General features: G+C 47.2%; 1 protein-coding gene across 5 annotated transcripts in view; it reads right to left on the bottom strand.

The window, feature by feature from the left end:
- Positions 1 to 22664, bottom strand: part of col4a2 (collagen, type IV, alpha 2) — a 56466-nt gene that overhangs the window by 16279 nt on the left and 17523 nt on the right. For all 5 annotated transcript variants that reach the window (XM_027024411.3, XM_027024409.3, XM_027024412.3 and 2 more), the window contains exons 4-10: positions 17425 to 17505; positions 1237 to 1371; positions 952 to 996; positions 666 to 782; positions 398 to 466; positions 154 to 189; positions 8 to 61 (exon numbers count right to left, since the gene is read on the bottom strand). In XM_027024411.3, the coding sequence (XP_026880212.2) occupies positions 8 to 61; positions 154 to 189; positions 398 to 466; positions 666 to 782; positions 952 to 996; positions 1237 to 1371; positions 17425 to 17505 (537 nt within the window). The remainder of the gene's footprint in view (positions 1 to 7; positions 62 to 153; positions 190 to 397; positions 467 to 665; positions 783 to 951; positions 997 to 1236; positions 1372 to 17424; positions 17506 to 22664) is intronic.

Genomic DNA, 22664 nt, shown 5'->3' with positions numbered 1-22664 from the left:
TACTCACTTTAGGACCATGAAGTCCAATCCTTCCTGGATAACCTGGCTGTCCAGGAGGGCCCTTGTTGGACAAAAAAAGCCCACAATATTTAACAGACACTTTTGAGCATAACCTTAATACGCCCGAGGGGATTAGGATACTGCTGAACTCACAGGGTCTCCTGGAAATCCTGGATGTCCTGGATCTCCCTGTATGCAGACAGCAGGGTGAAGCAGAAGAACGCATTACATAAGGGGCCGAACTGAGCTTCTCGCAGTGGGCACAGCTCATAAAACAATGGCAGTTTGCAACTTTCGGTATTGTTCTGTTATTATGGACCGTGGCCAACGTAAGAGGCAACTTTGGGCTGTTCATGCATACAGCCTCACATGACTGTCTGATTCGAATCTTTCTCACCCGAAATCTCTCCATGTAGACAGAAATGTCCAGGTTGTCTCCCTTCTCACCCTTCCTGCCTGGTTCACCCTGTAGAGACATACAGAGAGAGAGAGAGAGAGAGAGAGAGAGAGAGAGATACAGAAACCGTCCCAAAGAGACAGAGAGAACATGAAGCATCACTGTGAATGTGATATAAAGGAGAGTTTGGGGTTGCAGCTTCATGACTTGGGAAGTTCGTTCTCAGTTGTTTTCCTGTGAGAAAGGTTACAGTGTGTACTCGGCACACCTCCACTCCGTGTCTGCCGTCGTGTCCGTAGCGGCCCGGCGTTCCAGGATCTCCATGGGTTCCGTTACAGCCGTCAGCACCTGGTTTTCCCCGAGAGCCTGGCTGTCCCGGGTGTCCCTGTGTGTGAGAGTTTAGCTCAGAGAAGCTGCAGAGAACAGCTTAACCCACAGAGAGAGGGGGAGCTTTTTACCTTTGGAGTGCGCCACCTGTTCAATGGCTAGAGTTTGAGCATGTGAGAATGCATTTGTGGGTTAAAACTTCCATTACCAAACCAATTCCCACTTACTGGAATGCCGTCTGTTCCTGAAAACCCTGGAACTCCTGTCATTCCCTATAGAAAAGTCAGAGACATTCAGATCATTGCTCAAAAAACAGAAAAAAACCCCAAACATTTGATGTTTTAAACATTACAATTCATTACATTTCACTCAGTTACAGTCAGCATACATATTTTTTAAATTGATGTCGGAAAAAAACCAGCAAGGCTTTACATTAGTGTTGGTTACTGGTGAATTAGAACGATTTAGCATGAATTCCCAATCAAAGGGCAAAACAGGTTGAGGTTCCTTACCACAGATCCTTTAGGCCCTGTGTTCCCTGGCGTGCCTGCGTCTCCCTTCTGTCCTATGTGGCCTTGCAGGCCGTGTTCGCCTGGGCGTCCTGGGGGCCCTCTGTGGCCCTGGGGCCCAAGAGGACCTGGCTGACCCTGTAATGGAGATAAAGAAGCATGTGGCACCGAGGTCGATGTCTACATTACACCATGTATGTGTGCTGAACGTGAGCTTTAAGAGGGCGTAGCACGGCATGGCGTGGTAGGTGACAGGAGTGTAAAAACTCAGGTTCATAAAATAAAAGTCCTGCTATGGTTCCGTGTCAGCTTGAGCAAGTGACCAGATCCTGAACAAAATCTGGAGGTGGATTTTTACCTACTGAACCTGAATTATTTTCGTCTGTGACATGCAGCGAATATGGACTCACCTTATGGGCAGAAAGGGGTTTAAAACGGCCTATAAGACTTTATCCAGACCTCGTAGAAAATACATCACAACAAAAAAGAAGCACATTCTATATTGTGTCATTTATCACATGCTGACTATTCAATTTTCATTAAGCTAAGGTTCCCCTCTGGATGAAATTGACTACATGTGATCACTAGATGGCAACATCTCCACATGCATTATTCATGCTCTACGCTTCCATCTGGTGGATTTAAGACCAAGTGTGTTGGGAATTGCACTTGGCCGTGTGATGGAACTGAAGTAGCTCACTTCTCTGATAAAGGGCTGTGATAGCCTGGGACTATGATATCACAAATACACATTTCAAACAGTCTCCTATCTGCTTCTACACACACACACACACACACACACACACACACACACACACACACACACACACACACACACACACACACTCACACACACCCTCACACACACACACACTCACACTCACACTCACACACACACACACACACACACACACTCATACCCTCCCCCACACACACACACACACACACTCACACTCACACACACACACACACACACACACACACACTCATACCCTCCCCCCCCACACACACACTCATACCCTCCCCCCCCTACACACACACACATACACACACACGCACACACACACACACACACACACACACACACACACACACACCCTCCCCCCCACACACACACACACGCACACACACACACACACACACACACACACTCATACCCTCCCCCCCCACACACACACACACAAACACTCACTCACATTGCCCACACACACACAGATACACCCATACTCCCACACACACACACACACACACACACACACACACTCATACCTTCCCCCCCCCACACACACACAAACACTCACTCACATTGCCCACACACACAGATACACCCATACTCCCACACACACACACACACACACACACACACACACAGATACACCCATACTCCCCCCCCCCCCACACACACACACACACCCATACTCCCACACACACACACAATGTTCAGAGCTGCTGTTGCTGAGCTGTTGGTTTCTTCTGAAATGTGGGACGCTTTCAGTTCAAATTTAAAAAAAGATAAGAAATCCTGCTCAGGCTTTACTTCCTTAAAACGTACGGTTGCTACGGTGACCTGTTCAAACCAAAACAGGTGTTCTCCTCTCCTCAACAGCTCCACATCACCCCTGCATCGTTCTCTGTCTCGTTCCTTCCTCAGGTTAGAGCACAGTGTATATCAGAATGCAGGCGCCTCTCCCTGCTTGTACAAGAGCGTAAGAGAGTGTTAAATGACGCAGGAGGACGTGACAGCCTCTTTATAATTATAATAAAATAAGAATAAGACTCCCGAGAGTAAAGCAGGGGGATGTTCACGCGTCTGTGAGCTCTGCTCTGAAAGGCTTCTAATCACGTCTCTCCCACAGCCTGAGAGCGTACCTCTGCAGCTAGACAGAGAGGGTCACTCGCCTCAGGGCAGGAGCATCATGGGAATGAGGATGAGGGGTTGATACTGAAGGCTCTGGTGAGAGACAGGGAGAACTCTGGATGTAAAGGTGCAGACGCGATCGTAGCGGTTTGGGAGGTCATGGCCAGATGAGAAGTAACCAATGACGAGGACTGGCACAAAAGTCACAGTGCTGAAGCTTAAGTAGAACAGACATCCAATGAAAAGATCCTTGGTAAACAAGCATGCTGTCCTCAGGGCTGGCGTGGGGTATATCTGTGAGGTATAGACAGATGGGGGTGGGGTATGTGTGTTGGGACTTGTGATGGAACCCTCTTCTCTGATAAAGGACTCTGCTCTGGTTCTGATCAGGTCTGGGTCTTGCGCAAAAACCCTGCATCTGTTCACTGTGGGCTTACAGCCAGCACAGCCTACGGATACTACAGTCACACCCAGATGCAGATCTAAATATGTGAGGCTTTTCCCAAGAAAAAGGGAAATGAATTACAATAACTCCCAGGGAGATGTTTATGTCATCAAAACTACTCATACAGTTGGTGGCCTTTGGTTACAAGATGTAGAGGGTGCTTTAGTAGAAACCAGTTAATATTAAATCTGAATCACATATTTATGCGCAGAGGAAGCATGCAAACATGGTTTAAAACTCAGAGCCAACCCTGGGTGGTCTGTCGCAGACTGGGCACGTAGAATGCAAACCTTCTCTCCAACTGTTTGCTGTTTTAACGTGATATTAAACGTGTGATATAATGTGTGTTAACAGTTACGGACTGTAGCAGATTGGTCAGCACGCGCAGTTTGTCAGTGACCATTGACCCATTCATCGCTGGACAGTTTTTGGCAGCGGCATCACATATCTCAGGGATTACGACTGCATTATAGTGTCGTTAACGCTGACGTGGGACTGTTGTGGTTTTGCGTGCCAGTATCACTGCTGTATCGAGCACAGTCGGCCAGCCAAACACTCCCGACCTCATGTTCTGAAGATGACCACTGATGAAGGACTGAACGATGGGGAACAATCTGTGCACGGCACCAGAAGGTCCTCAAGGCATCTACAGTTAGAGTTTATAATAGGGTTGGGGAAATGAGTTTGCAAACACACATTTACACACATCTGCCTCTCTTGGAAACTTTCATTATGTGTGCTGTGACCTTTAACCTAAAAGCCATGGCGACGCAACCTTGTACGTTTGACAAGTATTTGAGTAATATTTGAGTAATACCGCTGAGCACAACGCGGGGCGAGGCAGGTGTGTTGTCCAACCACTGGCCCCTTTTGCTACCATACAAAACAGCTGCTAAATTTGTGTTTGCCAGTTCCACACAGTCAGACACAGGGTGAGCCTAGCATGGAGTGAACTAAATATATAAATGTGTGCGTGTCGTTAAAGTCTTTCAGAACTCAAAAGGCTAACCATGGGACAGAGAATTGACATTGGCTGGGAGGTCAGTGACCAGCGGCCCATTGATGGTGTGCCCTGGGTCATGACTCGGTGCTTCCTCACACACCTCCTGCCTCGGCCTTTGGCACACCTCAAGAAAAGAGGGTGAAAGGGTGGAGAGAACGACAGAGCGGAGGGAGGGAGAAGAACAATTCACCATCAGGCCCAACTCGAACACAGAATACCTTACAACAGATGGCACATGGCTGTCGATGTCGGCAAACGCGGCTGAGTGGGCCCACACTCCGCAAGTCGGTACTGTTCTGCCAATGGAGTGATGGTGTGTGTTCTCGTGTGAAGTCTGTAGTTTCACCGGAGGAGTGACGGTGTGTTCTCGTGTGGGTGGGGCACCCCTGCACACAGCAGAACGGCGTCCCCGCACGGCCACAGCAAGCTTAGGCCTGGTCACTGATGTGTTTATGCAGGCAGGGCTGGTATACCGTACCGTGGTGTTTGCGTTTCAGGGCCGGCACAGTTCTGAGGAACGTTGGTTAATAAGATCTACGCGGGGTGAGACGCACGCGCACACACAGGCATGCACGCATACACACACAGGCACGTGCATGAGAGAAAATATTTCTGGCGCTAGTCACCGTTTAGAGATCAGAGCTGATCTGTTAGCGTGTGACCCCACTTCACAGACGCTCGTGACCTCATACAAATGCTGATGTGAAAGATATCGGGTATCGTCTGGTCGTAACAGCGAGCTGTTTTTAAGGGATACAGACGAAGCATGTTTACGCTCTTGGAGTCACACCTCAGCTCCTGATTGGCAGGCACACCAAGGCCTTCCCCCAGTCTCAGCCGAAGAGAAGGATAAGCCGGAGAGAGAGAGAAAGGGAGGACATGGAGGAGGAATGCACAGCAAGCGCGATGCGGACACAGGCGTGCCCTATGACCCCCGGTGTCAGCAGGAGGGCAGAGAACCAGGCAACTCTGCGCGCCAGAGCAAAGGAGCCAAGGAGCCAAGGCTGCTCGCTCGAGCACTTAGCGCCTCGAAAAAGTACAAACGGAATCCTGATGAGGAAACAGGTTATTAGTCAAATCCCAGCTGGAGAAACACTCTAAGCAGGAGGGAGTGTAATACCGTGAGGAGGAGGCCTCACAGGGCACTGTGCTTTAGCCCGGGGGTGCCCGCAGTGCCGGGCCATTTCCTGTTTCCTCTCACATTCCTGATCTCTCTCCTGTCGCCTCATCCACCCTGTTTTCTTTTTTTTTTGCCTCGCGCCCTCATTCCCTGTTCACGTCAGCGCCGTCCTTTCTGGGCCGACTTTTCCGAGCTCCTCTCATGGCCGCCGTCCTGTCGGGCAGAGGGGTTAAACCCGACCCCACTCACCCTGGGTTGCCAGACAGCAGCTTCCTGCTCTTCTTCCATTACATCACTCTCCAGGAATTTATGGCAAAGAGGAAAAAAGGAAAAAGATTAAGAACGCGCTTCAGTGGCTCTCTCTTATTCCCGACCAGCTGGTGCAGCTGCAACCAGGAACCTCTATGGATCAGCTCTGGAGGATGCACACGGGGCTCAGATATAATGTTTCACACCAGTTACACCACTGTATCGAGGTACCGAACCGCACCTGGGCACACACACACACACACACACACAAAACGGCCACAGCGATGACCTCGAGCTTCAGATCCGGCAAGTAGCGCATCACCTGATGATATCATTAAGTCGTCTGGTGGACTTACAGGATTAGAATTTTAAGAATAAAATATGAGGAAATATAAAAAACACTGAGCGCAGAATTATTTTACATTATACTGGAACAAGCTGGATAAATCTGGTTCAATCGACTTCAGGCAGGATTAATCCTCCTCGAATATTTCTACATCACCCTGTAACGGATTACAACAGATGTGACAAATCATGCTGAATTACATGCCGAGAGTCCGTGAACATTCCAGTATAGTGCTCTGTTCCAGGGCGGAGTTCCGAACCGCGGTGCTGGGAGTCATAACAGTGGAGCTGAGACCCGGAGCAGATCTACGTGCTTGTCACACGCCCCCATTCCAGCCTGAGCACAAAGACCACTGTCGCAAGACAAAAATGGGAACCAGAAGGGGACCGAGAGTAAGGGCATGCTTCCAAACAGATTGAGACAGAGAGAGGGCATGCTTCCAAACAGAGGGAGACAGAGAGAGAGCATGTTTCGAGACAGAGGGAGACAGAGAGAGAGCATGTTTTGAGACAGAGAGAGAGCATGCTTCCAAACAGAGGGAGACAGAGAGAGGGCATGCTTCCAAACAGAGGGAGACAGAGAGAGAGCATGTTTCGAGACAGAGGGAGACAGAGAGAGAGCATGTTTCGAGACAGAGGGAGACAGAGAGAGCGCATGCTTCCAAACAGAGGGAGACAGAGAGAGAGCATGTTTGGAGACAGAGAGAGAGCATGCTTCCAAACAGAGGGAGACAGAGAGAGGGCATGCTTCCAAACAGAGGGAGACAGAGAGAGAGCATGTTTGGAGACAGAGGGAGACAGAGAGAGATCATGTTTCGAGACTTCTCCTTAATGTGATTCCAACAGTATGTGATAATGTTCTCTTTATATGGGCTCTGTATATATCAGACGCACCTGATTCACACAGTGAGATGGGGGATGTGTAAACTAAGCTATAACTTTCAGCCCATTTCTATAATTTGCCAATTTTCATTATTTAACCATTGGACGTGTCTACAGAGAGAGAGGGAGAAACATCTCGATTGCTTCAGGCGTAAGAACCAATGCTCAATACTTCAACCGATTCAACAATTTACTCCCAGGAAACGGCTCACAGCTTCAAAGAGCCCATCGTCAGGGTCACGCTGGGTGAGCGTGTGACCTGGTGAGACAAGTGACCGTGTGTGAAGGGATGCGGCCATCCGCCCTCCGCATGCCCTTAACGAGAGCTGCCGCGGCGATGAGTCGATGCTGAGATGATGGCGAGAGCTGTGTCCAGCTCCGCGGCTTTGTCTTTAAAAGGAGAACTCCAGCTACGGCTGCTAAGGCGATGAGCCGGGTGCCAAGAAACAGAAATGCGCCAGAAATGGAGAGCAAAAGAGAGCGCGTTGGAGAAATAGAGTGTGACAAAGTCCAGAGATGCACGTGTGAGAGTGTGTGAAGAGACAGTTCGTGCCCAGGCTAACAAATGGGCAGGCAGTCAAACACACACACACACACACACACCCCAAATACAGCCATATTCGATCCTGTATATACACCACCACCCACACGGCAACACCCTCTGTATACATGACCTGTATACAGTCACATATATGCAGCCATATTCATCGCTGGTCAAGTCCACGCAGTTTTCAAAAGCAGCTCGAAACAGCAGACAGCTCTCACAGTTATCAGCAGACCCCTGCAACACACTCTGACAGGAGCTTACAAACGCATCTCATACACCAACACAGCAGCTCTTGTGGCATGTTTTTTTCCCTTAAGACTGAAAGGGCCACAGAATTATTTTGGAACTGCAGTAGGCTGTGTTTTGAAACAGAAGGCTTTGCACAAACAGCATGTCTGCCATGTAAAACACAGCATTAATCTCGAATCTAGTATAGGCGAAGCTTCTCCCATGGGCAGGTTTAAAAGAGAAGTTCCATAACTTTATGGAATTATGGGAAATATGGCAAAGACATGACCTCTGCAGATAAACAAACAGATTAACATTCTTGGGCATTGAACCCGTGGCTGTGTTGATACAGGCGATGGGAAAGATCTGCTGGTTCTGATTCAAATGGACTCTTGACGGACAGTTGGGGTCGGACGTCAAGCCCCGTGAGACCGCGTCCTTGCTGACTCGAGGCTGCGAACCCCCCGCCTCAATTTCCACATCATCTATTTGGGTCTATTTATTTTTTTAAGATTCTTTAACATCCGTCAAGGTGTTGCACAGCTGCCTGACGCACCTGTCGCAAGCCTTGTAAAGTGGGATCACGTGGAAGGGCCCTTCCGTCCATGTGGGCCATGTTTATAGCATGGACCCCAGCTGGGAGGAGGAAGGCTATTTAACACTCGCTTCCAATCTGAGCTCCAGTTTGGCCGGTGCAGTTTGGTCGTCGCATATTTCCGGTCCTTGTGAAATGTGACAGTCCAAACTCATGGGCAGCTCTGGGGGGGATTTCCCACACCGAGGCACCGCACATGTCCCTGGCCCTCGGTCCTGCGATTTCCACGCTCGGGATTCCTTCCCACATAGTATTTATGCTGCAGCAGCGCAGTCGGAAGGAACAGGGAAGGGAATGTTGACTCAGCAATGGATATCTCTCATTTGGGAAGGCTGGAATCTATGAAGGAAAAAACAATGAGCGAGGGAAGGATGACGGGGTGCTGCATGGGTGTCTTCCTTCTGGCAATTGTTCCCGCTGAGGGAATCTCAGCAGATATTCCATTTTTAAAAAAGTTCCTTCTGACAGGTAAACATCTAAACCTGTAAAGGAGATCACCGGTGTGTGACTGAATGCCAAATCTCTGTATTGACTATAAAGCATCCTTGGCTTTGCAACGCGCTAGATAAGATCCCGAAGATGCTGTGACATAGTGGCACACATACTGCACAGGGAGACAGGGAAAAATAACCCAGTCTGGGGGCAGTGGTTATAGAAGGACATCTCAAAATGAAATTTCAAGAGCGAATAGAATTACTGTAGCAGTTACAGGAGCGAGATGTGTCTATATTCATATGTGAGGTATGCACATGACATCACGTGAGCAGTGATGTATTCCACCAGCACGGGTGAGGGATGGCAGACTATGGAGATCAGTGAAGTGTCTCTGCGGAAAGGAGACTTTATATATATATATATATATTTTTTTTAAATTCATTCATTCATTCAGTGTATTTTACAGCATCTGTAGTACTTGTTTTGACCTAAAAACCACTGTCTGCGTCTCCATTTCAACTTCAAACACGCCAGTAAAGTGGCACAGCGGTGTCTCGGGTTTCGTATGTCTAATTTTGTTAGGTCAACATCTGCAGAGAGCAGCGTGCCCAGGGGGCCGAGCGACTGGCAGACGTGACTTTGACCCACAGCGGACCTAGCTGGACATATGCGCCAGATCAACATCCCCAACAATAAAACAACACCGCCAACATCTGGAGGCTGGGTACGCACATGCCTCCTGCATCACACTGGCCTGCTCTGGAAAAGTCTGCATTTGATTCTCATGGGACTGTTGGTATTTCATGGGACTGTTGGTATTTTCCAAAAACGTGACCCAGCCTTTGGGTTTCTCTTTTTTTTTAGGATTATCTCTCAAATCTCTCAAATTTTCTCATCAAAACACAGTCATTATTGCTTACTGCACAATCATAATTGCAAAAAAGACAAAACACATTATTATTGCAGTTCGCTTTGAATCTGTGTTTGTTTATATATGTCTAAGGCAATGCAAATTAGATTTGTTGGTGGTGTTGTTAAAAATATGATCAACGCAAAATACATTTATCGGATTCTTTTCTGACAAGTGACAAAGAGCATCAGCGCCGAAGAGCTGAAGAGAGTGAAATGGCTCTATCCCACTGCCAGGGGACAGACGGACAGCATGCAGGCTACCCCGCAGTGTCTTTAGCAGGACTCGTGTGGACGGCGAAAAAAAACCCAAGCGTGCAAATCTGGGACAAAAGCCATCAGAGTCACACTGGCCTTTCTCCGAGCGGCCGGGCACGGTTGTGCCAGGGGGAACGTCTCGGACCTGCACTGTGGAGGTGGAAGGCACAGATGCCTGTGTCTGGCAGCACAGCGCGGGTCTTTCTGTTCGGGACACATTGGTTCCACTGCGAGGCCCGTGTTCATGCTGCTGTGTTTGTATATATTTATGCTTGGCTGTATTAGCCCAGACTCGCGTGTTATCACCCGGCACACAGGCGCGTGCGCGTGCGCACACACACGCCTCAGGCACAGACAAAGGTGCTTGGGCCTGGGAAGGACTGCAGGACATGAAAATAAAGTTGAAGCAAGTCAAAGTGTAACTGTTGGAAGGAGAAACACGGATCACAGATGTCCCATAAAAGAATATTGACCCCACACCGATGTACCAGGAAACTGTGTGAACGTGTGAGTGTGAGTGCATGAGTTTGGGTATGTGTCTGTATTTATGTGTACAAATCCCCTTGACCTGTGTATGCATGTGTGCTTTGTATGTGTGTGTGTGTGTGTGTTTGTGTGTGCGCGTATCAACATGTGTGTGGCGGAGGCCTGGCTGCGTGCCTGCCGTATCCCAGAGGTCTTTGGAGCCAGACACCTGCGTGGTTGCCTCAGAATTCAGGAATGAAGTGTCTGAGGTCCAGCGCTGAGAACAGATATGGCACAGCTGTCTAGGCAATGAAGATGATAGCTCTATAACATGAGCATGAGAACTCAACAACTAATTAAGACGTTTACTGTACCATTATATCCTAACTCGCAAGGATTAACACCGTCTGTCATAGTCAAAAATCTAATTTCCTTAATGGAAACAAGTAATCACATGTAATGCGATACAAACTGCACCTGTGGGTAAAGTATAATTTAATACTGGAAGCAGTAATATTACCTCACGCTATGATACCAGTAATATACTTGTGTCCAGTCCAGTCAGCGAGGCGAAAGGCCCCTCTTTCTCATGGAAAAAGTGTCTTTCCATGACACTAACCTAAACCCTAACCCTAGCCCAGCTGGGACCGGCATGCCAAAGTCTTTGCGCATTAGCAGGTCAGCCAGCCAATCGGGGCAGAGGTCCAAACGTGGGCGGATTAATGACCGATCTGGCCACGCTGGCCACTGGAGCTCTGGAGATCAGTGATGGTTCTGTCCAACATTATTCTGACCAAATTACAGATTAAGGAGCGCAGCGCACAGAACCAGCAACAGATTAGCTAGTTTCATCAATTCTTCCTGGTGAAGATCTGTGCCTGTCACACCGTTATTCAGCGCCTGAATAAATGTGATTTTGAGAGTAACAGGTTTAGGTTTGACCCCTGAGAGAATTTGACGTGGAACATACGGATAACGTGGGTGAACCAGGTGTAGCGGTCATGCTCCCCACAAACACTCTGAGCCTCTGGACATGTGAAAGGCCATTTGACAGACCTGCAGGAAACACTTGGAGTGCCCATTATACAGACACAACACTAATTATGTTAAATACAAAGAAACACAGCAACCGAGACCTGCAGCAGTACACGTCGGCACCGTGGGAAGACGCAACATATGCGAAACACCACCGAGCAAAAGTGTCAGTGTAGATGAAGGAATCGTGATAAAATACAGTCCACCGATACGTGAAAGAGTGCGTGAAGCCAAATGTGAAAACACGGGTACAGCAAAGTGGAATTAACAGAAAATGGAACCTCTGTTATTACTATAAGCATCATTACTGTGACTCTTATTCTAGGAAACGCTAAGGAACAGCCATCCCAGTGTTCCAAGCCCACTAAAGAGCAGCCAATCATCATATAAGACTGCCAGTGACATCAAAGTATGCATGAGATTTGCCTTAGATGAGGAGTAAGAGCATGTGCGGAAGATGGGCGTGTTGGAGAAATGTGTTTGGAGACTCCAGAAGGGCTTTGGGGGTCTGGCTAAGGGGAACATATCAAAACAGGCAATGTGGGAAAGACATAGGAGCTAAGTAGGAGGCTACCTCTTCCTCACTCAGCAGGTACCCTCCTCTGTGAATTAATGTGATCCAGAGAGAGCTCTAGTTGTTTCAGCTGATAGCTTTCTTCATCTGATTACCCTTTCTCATAATAAAAATCAGATTTTACAGGCACAAAATGCTCTGAATCACAGTATGAATTCCCTTAAAACATCTCTAAAAGACTCAAATCTTCATGTCCTCTTAGATTCTATTGTAGTATTTTTTTTGTTTGTTTGTTTAAACCACATAACTGAAGTGTGAGCTCAGAGTGAAGAAGCATTGTGAAGGCCCCCAGGTGTCCGTGTGTTACCTCACACAACCTTCTAGCACTTGAGGAAACCTCTGACTAAACGTACATATTGCAGCAACATATTTAATAGCGCTCTGAATTTTAAAAGCTACTTGGAAAAAGTTGGGATAATAATGTCTCAAATTAGCACGTTCAAATGAAGTTACCATTTTATTTTTTGATATATAATAAGATAACCGGTAACTCAGCAACCCAGGGAACTGAGTTGTTACGTGTGCTAGAAGTAACTCGCTGAAGTAACCCTGGCCTTTGACACTTAATTCTTCTGCTTACATGTTGCATCCTGAACTAGTCATTAAGCGTACAAGATAAAAGTCCTTCCTATCTGAGGTCAACTGTCATTTGCCCAAGACTGAAAAACAAACAACCGTCTCTGGAGGGGGAGTGGAGGGGGATTCTCGAGGTCTTATTTATGTCCAGTTGCGGCTTGTTGTAGCCTCGCGGTAATCTTCTGCACACAATGACTCTCTTGTCCCGTCACAGCCGGTTCTCCAAAGAGGCTCTGAAGGGTCTGGCAGGGACCTTCAAAGATGCTACAGCTGGTTATAACCAGCTGCAGACCCGGGGGGTGTGGTGCAGCCGAGGAATAGAGAGCTGCTCTCATCCAAAGAACGGACACCAAGTTTAATTTGGAAAATGTCATCCTACGATCCCTATAATTGAGCTGATCGGTGTGGAGATGGTTTGAGAGAAGACCATAAAGGATGTCCCAGTCCTTTACCTGTGATGTAGTCTGATCACAGATGGGAAATTTCCTACTTAGATAAATCCAGTAATGGTTTGAGAAAGGCTAGTCTCCTCTAGTGAGAAAGGGAATGAGGAATGTTGTAGGGTTCGCAAGGAGCTATGTAGGCATTCAACATGAGGAATTTCGTATGTCCTTTGAGGAGGTTTAATGAGCTTGCTTTGCAAGACCTCTGATGAGGTTTAACGAGGTTTTGGTTTTGGAAAAAAAAAAAAAAGCACCTCACATAGAAGCATGCTCTTCTTGTGTCAGATCTGTCTGAGCTCCATGTAGCCTCCATCTATTTAGATGAACTGAGAGATCTGAGCTTTATGCAGTGTAAGTGAAAACATACAAAATGGTAAGATCAAAACTCTCCATAAACATCTCCGTCCCGCACCAACCCAACACAGAATTAAGCACCAGGGAAGGAATGTCTGCAGAAACCTATAATCACAATCTACTATTTGAGTGACTATAACAAGTTTGGACAGCCTTTTCCATAACCTGTCTCTGCTAACTGATACCCAGGGCTGTCCGTTCCGGTCTGGTCCCTAGCTGCAGACCATGGCATGCGGACTGTGAACAGAATTCCTGTGTGAGATACACAGACTTGCCAGACTTTTCAACCACTAACTGAGGTCTGACATCTGAAAGTACATCTAACGTCAAAACCCTGCGGCAGTAAACATAAAGAACTGTCTGGAAAATGTCAGGTACAATTGGAGGATATTCCACTCAGACCAGCGGTTACAGTGCAAAGCAGCTTCCAAACAGAGGAACCCAGGCTGACGTAAACATAGCCACAAGGTGACAGGGTTAGGCCTGCAAGTACACTTTATCTTTCCTTTGAGACTCCAGACAGTAACATTCCAGTCAATCATTGCATCCTCTGCTTGAGAGTCATAGATGTTTGTGGAATTCCATAGCGTCGGGATTTGGAATGAACACTCAACATATTGACCTGTAACACAGAAATAGCTTTGGATACAAGTATCTCTTGCCATGTCTGTGGGCATGGAAAGAAGGGCATGTATGTGATTTTGCCAAACGGGGATCTGATAATGCTCATTGTGCTGTGCATTCGTGTGTCATTTCCTGTTCCAGCTGGACTATAGAGTTTTCCCACGGTAGATAAGGCCATACATTTATCCTTTTCAAAACACAAACGCACTCAATTGCTACATCTGTCCTCTTCTCGACCGTGTTCTGTCTGCTCTGTTAGAACAGGTCTCTGTCTTCCTCTCATCCGCTAAGCGTTTCGTGTTAAAATGTCGTAGTATGTTGTGAACTGTCTGGTGGCCAAAATGCCCAATAAAGAACTTCTATCCTTAGCGCCGTTCTGAGAGCCCCACCCATTTTCTCAGGAACAGCAGGAAGGGTCTGAGAGAACACAAAGCCCACTATTGATCTGCATTTAGACATTTGGAGTGGAGAGGATGTGCACTGATGTGCCATTACGGTGTCTTAGTGGCCTTCTGGAGAGCTGTATCTCCCTGGCAACACAAACTCAGACTCCCATCTCTTCGGTGGACAGTGAAGTTACTCGCACCAATAGTTTCTCATGAGAAAAAACAACATTTCTCTAGGAAAAAAAAAATTGTTGCTTTACGCGTTCAGCCTTACTAAACAGCACGCCGAACAAAACATGTTGGAAAATGTCCGCCTATTTGTTTTAACTGTAAGGCATTAAGGTTTATTTGGTTGGGTGATCAGCTGTTCATTTGCACAGGATGGCGTGGACGTTGCCAGCCATGCTCACGTTTCACAGTCCGCGCGGCACGGATCACAGCCAAAGGAGGTGGTGCGTGAACCCGGGCCAGCCCAAGATGACTGGCTGCCCACCGGGAATAACCTCAAGCTCACAGGACTAACAGTTCTTCTAAACAGTCAGGCGTGCTTGGTCCAAACTCTTCGATATTGCCTCTGTCTTTGTCTGCAGTAAACATTTCACAATCGCCATGTTAACAAGGCCTTTTGGATTTTGCATTTAATACTGGATGAGGTTTTAGTGAGTGCAAAGCTGATGAATGTGTAAATAGCCTCTGCGGTTGAATGACAGTCGTTTAAATGCAAGATTTGATCAGGCATGTCAAACAGCTGTTGGCGCTATGGGACGTGCTGCAGAGCAGAGGAAACCCCACGTGATTCACGTGAGCCACTACATCGAATCTGATGCCTATAGCACATGGATTTACCTGTCTTGTAATGATATCATTGGTATGTACTAAATCAGTATCACAGCCAGGACAACCACAGAGTTTTTAATGCAGGGCAGCATTAAACATATCCTGTAACACCCCAATAATATGAATCATAACTTGTGGTAAGGGTGGTTGTGCTCCCGCACCCAAGTCTTGCACGTTGATCGAATTTATTGTAGTTTACCATGCTGTCCTGTTTCATGCCATAAATGTGTAAATGTGTTTTAAAACCTATTTGTTATATATGAGATCAATATGGCAGCAAACAAAGCTCACACCCTTTGATTGTCCAGTCTGACACTGTAATGACTGAAAGTTGCTCATTCTCGTGCATGTTAGGCCCAGACAGCTGAGGTCCAATGGGGTGGGGGAACATGAAATGCATGCAGACATCTGTGAGGCTCTGTTTCTCCTTGACGACAATATTTATGGACGGGCACATAACACCAGGGACAGGATGTAGACCTTGGCGGGAGGACGAGAGACACTACGCAAGAGTGGTAGATGCACAAGGCACGGTTTACACAAACACTGCACACAAGAGGGAAACTATTCAAACGTATTCAGTTAAAAAAAAAAAGGAATGAAAACTGAGCATGTGAGTCACATGTCTGCGTGGGAAAGGCCTTCTCGTAGCAGGAGCATGAAGAGAAAAATGCCCAGGATTCTTTTGTTGCTACTTTGGACGTATGTGGAGGCAACAGTGAATGAATCAAGGGCAGATACTTTCAATCGCTTCGTACCTGATTACACACGTAGCGCCTCTTTAAGGCGAGACGCTCGGTAAGCCAGAGAGCATGAGGAAATACACGACATTTTCCCATTTAATGACATTAGATGAAACATGTCCTCTGGACATTCTGTATTGAGATAGACAATGCCCAAAATTTCATGGTAGCTGTAATAAATTCCTCTGGGCCTTGGTACCGATCAATCAGACCTTCCTGTCCTTTTCAATACAGTTCAAGAAGACAGATAGCACTGAAGACTTGGCCCGTGCTCACGAGACTCTCTGTATCCTGATGTTTACTGTGGAATGCGTTTCCTCCCTTTCCGCCTGCACACAAGAAATTTCTTGTCATCGCGTCAGGCGAAAGGTCCCAGATATATCCGGCAAACTGTGTGCTTATATCTCGAGCAGTTTGTTATAGACATTCACTAATTCGACTGTGGCTCTGAAGCACGTAATCACACCCCGGATGAAGACACTGCTGAACCTAGCTGGGCTTCATCAATGAGACCAGACCGAGAATTTGAATCAAGCCCCGATATCTTTAAGGCAGAACGTGTTTCACAGCATGGCTCTGGAGTGCAAAGTTGAAAATACCATTGACATTATGAGGCTGTGCAGCTGCTCTCTGCTGAAAGCGAATTCACCATGGCAGCACACCCTCCGCTGACAGATTCCTAGCTCTTAGCGGCTATTAGTGGGGGCTCGTTAGTGGGGGCCCTTCCCCATTATTTCATTAAGGCACAGTGTTTAGTCTGCTTTCATATGCTTGCTCTCGCAACGCGTCGCCAGCTCCTCTGAAACTCCTCTCCATCTTCTTCTCATTTGAACTAATGAACCTGGGGCATGCCAGAACCAGCTGGAAAATGGAAACAAGCCAAAACAGGTGTGCGAGATGGAGATCTAGACCGACTGCGTATGACTGATCTGTGACCTGTATGGCTACAACGTCCGCGTGGGGGATCTGACAGAGATCTTTAAATGGTTCTAAGCTGTAACTGGTTCTAAGGTTAAAGGCTTGCCAAGAAATTCCGGCAAGCACGTGTTACAGTTTAACCACCCGGTGTTTGACTCTTGGCGATATGCTTTTGGCACGTTCTTTTGTTTTGTGGTGCTGTAACTGTGACTTTACGGGTGCTCATCCTCTCCTTTGGCTCAGTCTTCATTCCCAGCGTTCATACTGGGAAACAACAAGCTGTGGCAGAGGACGCGCGGAGGTCCGCGTAGGGACGAAGGACAGACACGGAGACGGAGGGACGCCAGGACGGAGACGCTTACCCTGGCCCCCTTCTCAGGGTAACACTGACACCCGCCGCTGCAGTCTCGACCCCCGCATGGCCCGCTGGACTTCTTGCCGCCCTGGGGGAAGAAAAGAAGACAAACACACAGTCATTAGCTGGCTGTTCCACTCTTTTAACGTCATTTCAGATCGTATCTGGTGCGTGATGTAAGCAGCACAGTAAACTGGCTCTCTCCATTCTCAGCTTAACGGATTGCTTATACGACCGAACCAAGTGTGTTGTCCGGAACGGTGTGTTGCACCATGGAGACGCTGAGGCGGAACCCCACCCCAACCTGCCCGAGCCCCTGCCCTGAGCGCATTTGAGAGCATCTCTGTAACAGTTGTGACAGGACAGGTCAGGCTGTTGCGGCATTTAAATTCTTGCTAAACACTTAATAAGCACTGTTTACTTTGCAGCTGTTCGTACTTAAATGATGTCTCTGGCAAACCAGGAGGGAACCCCAACTCCATTTGCAACATAGCAATTCCCATAATTGGAAGGTGGAGGGTGTGTGGGAGGGGGTTGCTCTAATGTTGGTTCAGTACATTTTCTTTACGATGATTTTCCTATCTACTGCGTAAAACAACTTGTATATTTTATTTGGTACAAACTCTGTAACAAAGCCACTTTTAGAGGGGACACTTTTCATTAGACACAAGTCACTGTGGAACACGCTGACTTCAACTGGTCTCCACTAAACTATGTGAGCACCACCATAAACCCAGATCCGCACTGACTTAAATCACCAACCGATTCGGTCACTTAAATGCTTCTCAATGAATATTAATGAGCAAAATGAATAATTATAAGAGATGAATTATAACAGAACTGAATTAATATGACTGAAATTACATCCTTGTAAGAGGTACTGTTTCTTGTGAGCTACATTCTATGACATGCCACCGACTCCGCCTACACACTGATCTACACGCTGGTCTGATGAAGTCTCTGGGTGTGGAGAACAAGCAGAAAACTGGTGCCTTTATCCTGGCAGGCCGTATCCATGGACGTATGCGAACAGAGAGAATTCTGTCTTTTCACTTCGATTCTGGATATAAAATGCACAAAGACCACATTGAGCCGTCTGGCCTGCACCACAAAGTGCTCCATTTAAACACCCTTTCATGCTTCTTTATCTCTGGAGCACAAAACAGATATTTAAATGTCGAAGGAATGCGGAGAACTCAATGTCTTCCTTTCAAACATTTGTGCTCCCTGAACTGTGAAATTCAAACAGAATTCGACAGACCCGGATGTATTTTCCCTGCTGAAGGGCAGCTGTACTTGCAGTACATGCAAAAACCCATGCCAAGCCCATTCTGTGGGATGAGTTATCCACACTCATCGGAATAGTGTGGATTCTGTCAGTGCGCATGTGCAAAAATATGAGTGGGGGACTCCAGAGGGATATAAAGGGGGGGAGATGGCTCACACTAAAACAATGAGAGAGGGAGGGGCCTGGTTTGTCCAATCGCCAAACAGTTGATGATTCCTGCAGATGATGCGGGCGGTATTGTGTTCTATCCTGTCGCAGTCCACCCACCTCACCGAATCACCTTTTCCACATGCCTTGAGCAATGAGCATCTGCTCAGTATGAATCATTACTGACCGCTGTGGAAAACAAGGGCATGCGTGACCATTAAGGTAAGCGCAAGAATGCTGCCTTTCATGGGCCACTGGTCGTTATCTTCCTGCCTCACCAAACAGAGGCGCTATTTTGGACCGTCTCTTTAGAGGCACTCTCATATCTGATCAATTGTCAGGTGTGAAAATCCCAAGAGCAGCGGGACAAAATGACAAAGCTCTTCGGCACGCAAAGCTCGCAGGGTAGCTCTCCGAGCACGTGACGGAGTGAGCTAGCAGAGACTCGCTCCGAAAGGCCGGCCTGAAACCTTTAGGGCTCTTTAGATGGACTGGCCTGCCGTGAGGACGCTCAGGAGCTCACGGGTCAGAATTCGCCACCAGACAAATGGAAAAGAGGAGACAAAATAACAACAATGCCATTGCAGTTTATTAGACTCCGATATTCCACAAAAATCAGACAAGAGCATAATGGCGAGATAAAGGATCAGGTCTGTAAATAATGTTGCGGCTTTAAAACCTCAACGATTTAAAAAAAAAGGGACCCAGCTCATGGTCCAAGGACGCTTCATAAATGACGAAGTCTTTAGCTTCAGCCATTTTTAGGTCTTTGGTAAACCGAGCTCTCGCTCCGAGGTGGCATCGGACATAATTCAGCCAGGCAAGTGTTACGAGGAGTAACCAATTTCATCGGTCACTCGGCCTGCTAAATAAAGAAAGCTGACAAGATTTAGACCTGAGTGGAGCATATAATGTCTGTGGAAGACATCCTGAACCTTCAGAAATATCAACAGCATTTGTTAGGCAGAAAAAACCAAAAACATAATGAACTACATACGGCATAATCCGAAGGCCATTAAGTAGATAATCATGTGAACCGAATCATTTTGATGCGTGGTGTACACCATGTCTGCCCAACTCTGGTTCTGGAGATCTAAGACCTTGCAGGGTTTACACTGGTATCTCTGAGGCAGGACTGGTTTCTTTTTAAGCAAACAGTAGAGGCTTTCAACAGAATTAGAGGGAACTAGAGGGAGGGAATTCCTTGCTTCATTATACAACTCACATATGGATATCCTGAAACTGCTGGCATTCGGGCGCATGAAAAGTGCACTGAAGTTTCCCGTAACATAACTCGCCCACATCAGAAATGAAAAAGCTCCTTTAACATTGACGTGATGAGTCTTCTTCAGGCTTCTTCAGTCCCACAGCGATGTGAGTGAACACTAAAGAGCAGCTGAAAGCCTCGCTCTTATTTGGCGAGTGGAGAGTGGCAGAAAGACAAGTGAGACACATCCGCCTGTTCTGAGAGACCGCGAGGGGCACACACCTCTTCCCTATCCTCCCAGACCAAACGTGACCCAAACCACCGTCAGAGGCGCTGAGCTCCCGGTGGTGCTCTTGGAGAAGAACGCTGCTTACAGAGGTGATTCACAGGCTCTCTCAATGGTAGGAAACATCCCCTTTCACAGCTGTCTGCCCTCCCAGTGTGGGTTCCACACCCAGACGGCCTGTGTTTCTGAGAAGCTGCCGGTTCTCTCTGCAAATGTGGCAGATCTGGCCGAGTGGGTTGGCACTTCGTGGCACAGTCCCATTCTCCAACAATTTCAGCTGCGTTATCAAAGTACGTTGCCAGGTAGCGTAATGCAAACATGTACCAGGTGGTATACGGTGTCAAGTGAGCGGTAATTAATAACCTACGCATTACAACTTACAGACTCACTGGGTGCTCGGAGTGCAGAGATCTCTACAGGGAAATCTTACGGCCTGGGATTGTGCTTATTTTCCGTACTAATGGACTGGTGTATCTTTAGTGCTGGAGACTTTGGACTGTGTTTACTTGACGTGGCTTTATGACACAGCAAAGACTCAGAGGACTGATTCCAAAGCCTGCATGTTTACATAGCTCGGGGGGCACACACACCGCGAGACACTACATCTTACGTTCTCTGTTCTGTTAAAGATCGGAACTTCCAGATAGAGGACACTACGCGCATGTGCACGTGTCGCTGCGAGAGTCCCTGTGGCCAAACACTTGAATCATATGCCTTTCCCAGCATACTGCTTTAGTCATAACTATATGTGGCTAACCACCAACTCACGAATCCAAGCACTTGTATTCCGTTTTCCCAGCTCCCAGAGCAAAGCCAAGATGACAGGTGTCTGGCACAGGCCGATTTCCCGACGCCGGGCCCCTTCCACCGCTGGAGTCTGGATGCTGCGTGAGATATTGGCAAAAAAAAAAAAACAAACCACCGCCCCTGTGTGCACTGACATATTTGATTAATCCGAGGGCGTGGGATAAAACAGAAAGATATTCCAGCAGATAAGCCCTGAGCCGTAGGCCGTGTAACTGAATGAGCTGGTTATAGACAACGTAAACCACAGTGGGCTGAGGAGCACGATTTAAAACAAGATTCAGAAAACTGGAGGACATAACACCAACACCAATGACGAACAAAAGGCTAAAACAATGGAGGTTGATTTAAAAAGCACTGGGGGAAGAAAATGATTTTTTACAGACAGTCTACCTATTCACCATGAGCGCTGTGCACTGAGAATGCTGGCTGGCTGGCTCATGACTTCGTGGTGGAGATTGGGACATCCTGAGGAATTCGGAACGTCACTAACGGCTACCAAACACGGACACACCACTGGTTTCTGACATTTTGACACACATACCAAAGATTTTCTCCTTGTACTCTGACATTTTGAGTACTCTGCTGCTTTGTGTCTCCGTCCGCTAAAAACAACATGAAATCGTGGCAGACAAAAGCAGAAGACCATGTAGTCACCCCTAACCTCTGAGATCCAAGACACTGTAAGCAATTTTAAGTTTCAGACACGAAGTGCAGACGTGAATTTTGTCCCCTCACGACAACAATCAAGACATCTGGTTCTGTTCTCTGAGATTTGAGCCGTTTCAGGTAAATCTGCCCACAAAACTAACAAACAACAGAATGCTATAATACCCTAAACTTTACGCACATAAACCCAGAGAGGTGAAAGACAGGACTACCTTACTGACACTTATCTGCCTCTGAGTGTTATACACAAAAAATAAAAATTTGAGATAAGATTACTTTGATGTGTTTTTATGAATCATACAACTGGGTCTTATTCTTTTATATCATGATAAAGTTGCTGTGGTGTCAAAGGACCTGGATCATTCTAAGCCTTTTGATCTTTGACTGTCTGCCCTCTGACCTCGGCTGTGATTCCATCTGGGCCAGGGGCTGACCCCTGCCGAGGGTCAAAGGGTAAACGCTGATAGAGGATCAGCAGGGCAAGAGTTGTCGTCGTGTACAAAACTGCAAAGACCCAGAGATTCTACCAAATGCGCGACTTCAAAGAGACTTTCATTACCGAGTGACTGTTGGCTTTTTAGTTCAAATGTAAATGACAAAATCTGACATCAAAGGTACAAATGGAAATCACTCATATTGATAAACTACAGCTGAAGTTGATAGGACGCAATAATTTTTTGTTCTAAAACATAAACCGCTGTTATACCTTGTTAGACGGTGTATTGTAGGTATACTGCAGGCAAAGGCGTTTGTGTTCGACAGTGTCCATATGTTCCGCGATATGTATTTAAAGCTCACGGGCGAGAATCTGACCGCTCAGTACCATGAAGGAGGCGGCCGTTTAAC

The sequence above is a fragment of the Electrophorus electricus genome, chromosome 9, assembly GCF_041902795.1.
Source record: "Electrophorus electricus isolate QZ-2024a chromosome 9, ASM4190279v1, whole genome shotgun sequence".
Lineage (NCBI taxonomy): Eukaryota > Metazoa > Chordata > Actinopteri > Gymnotiformes > Gymnotidae > Electrophorus > Electrophorus electricus.
This window is presented reverse-complemented; position numbering and strand designations above follow the sequence as displayed.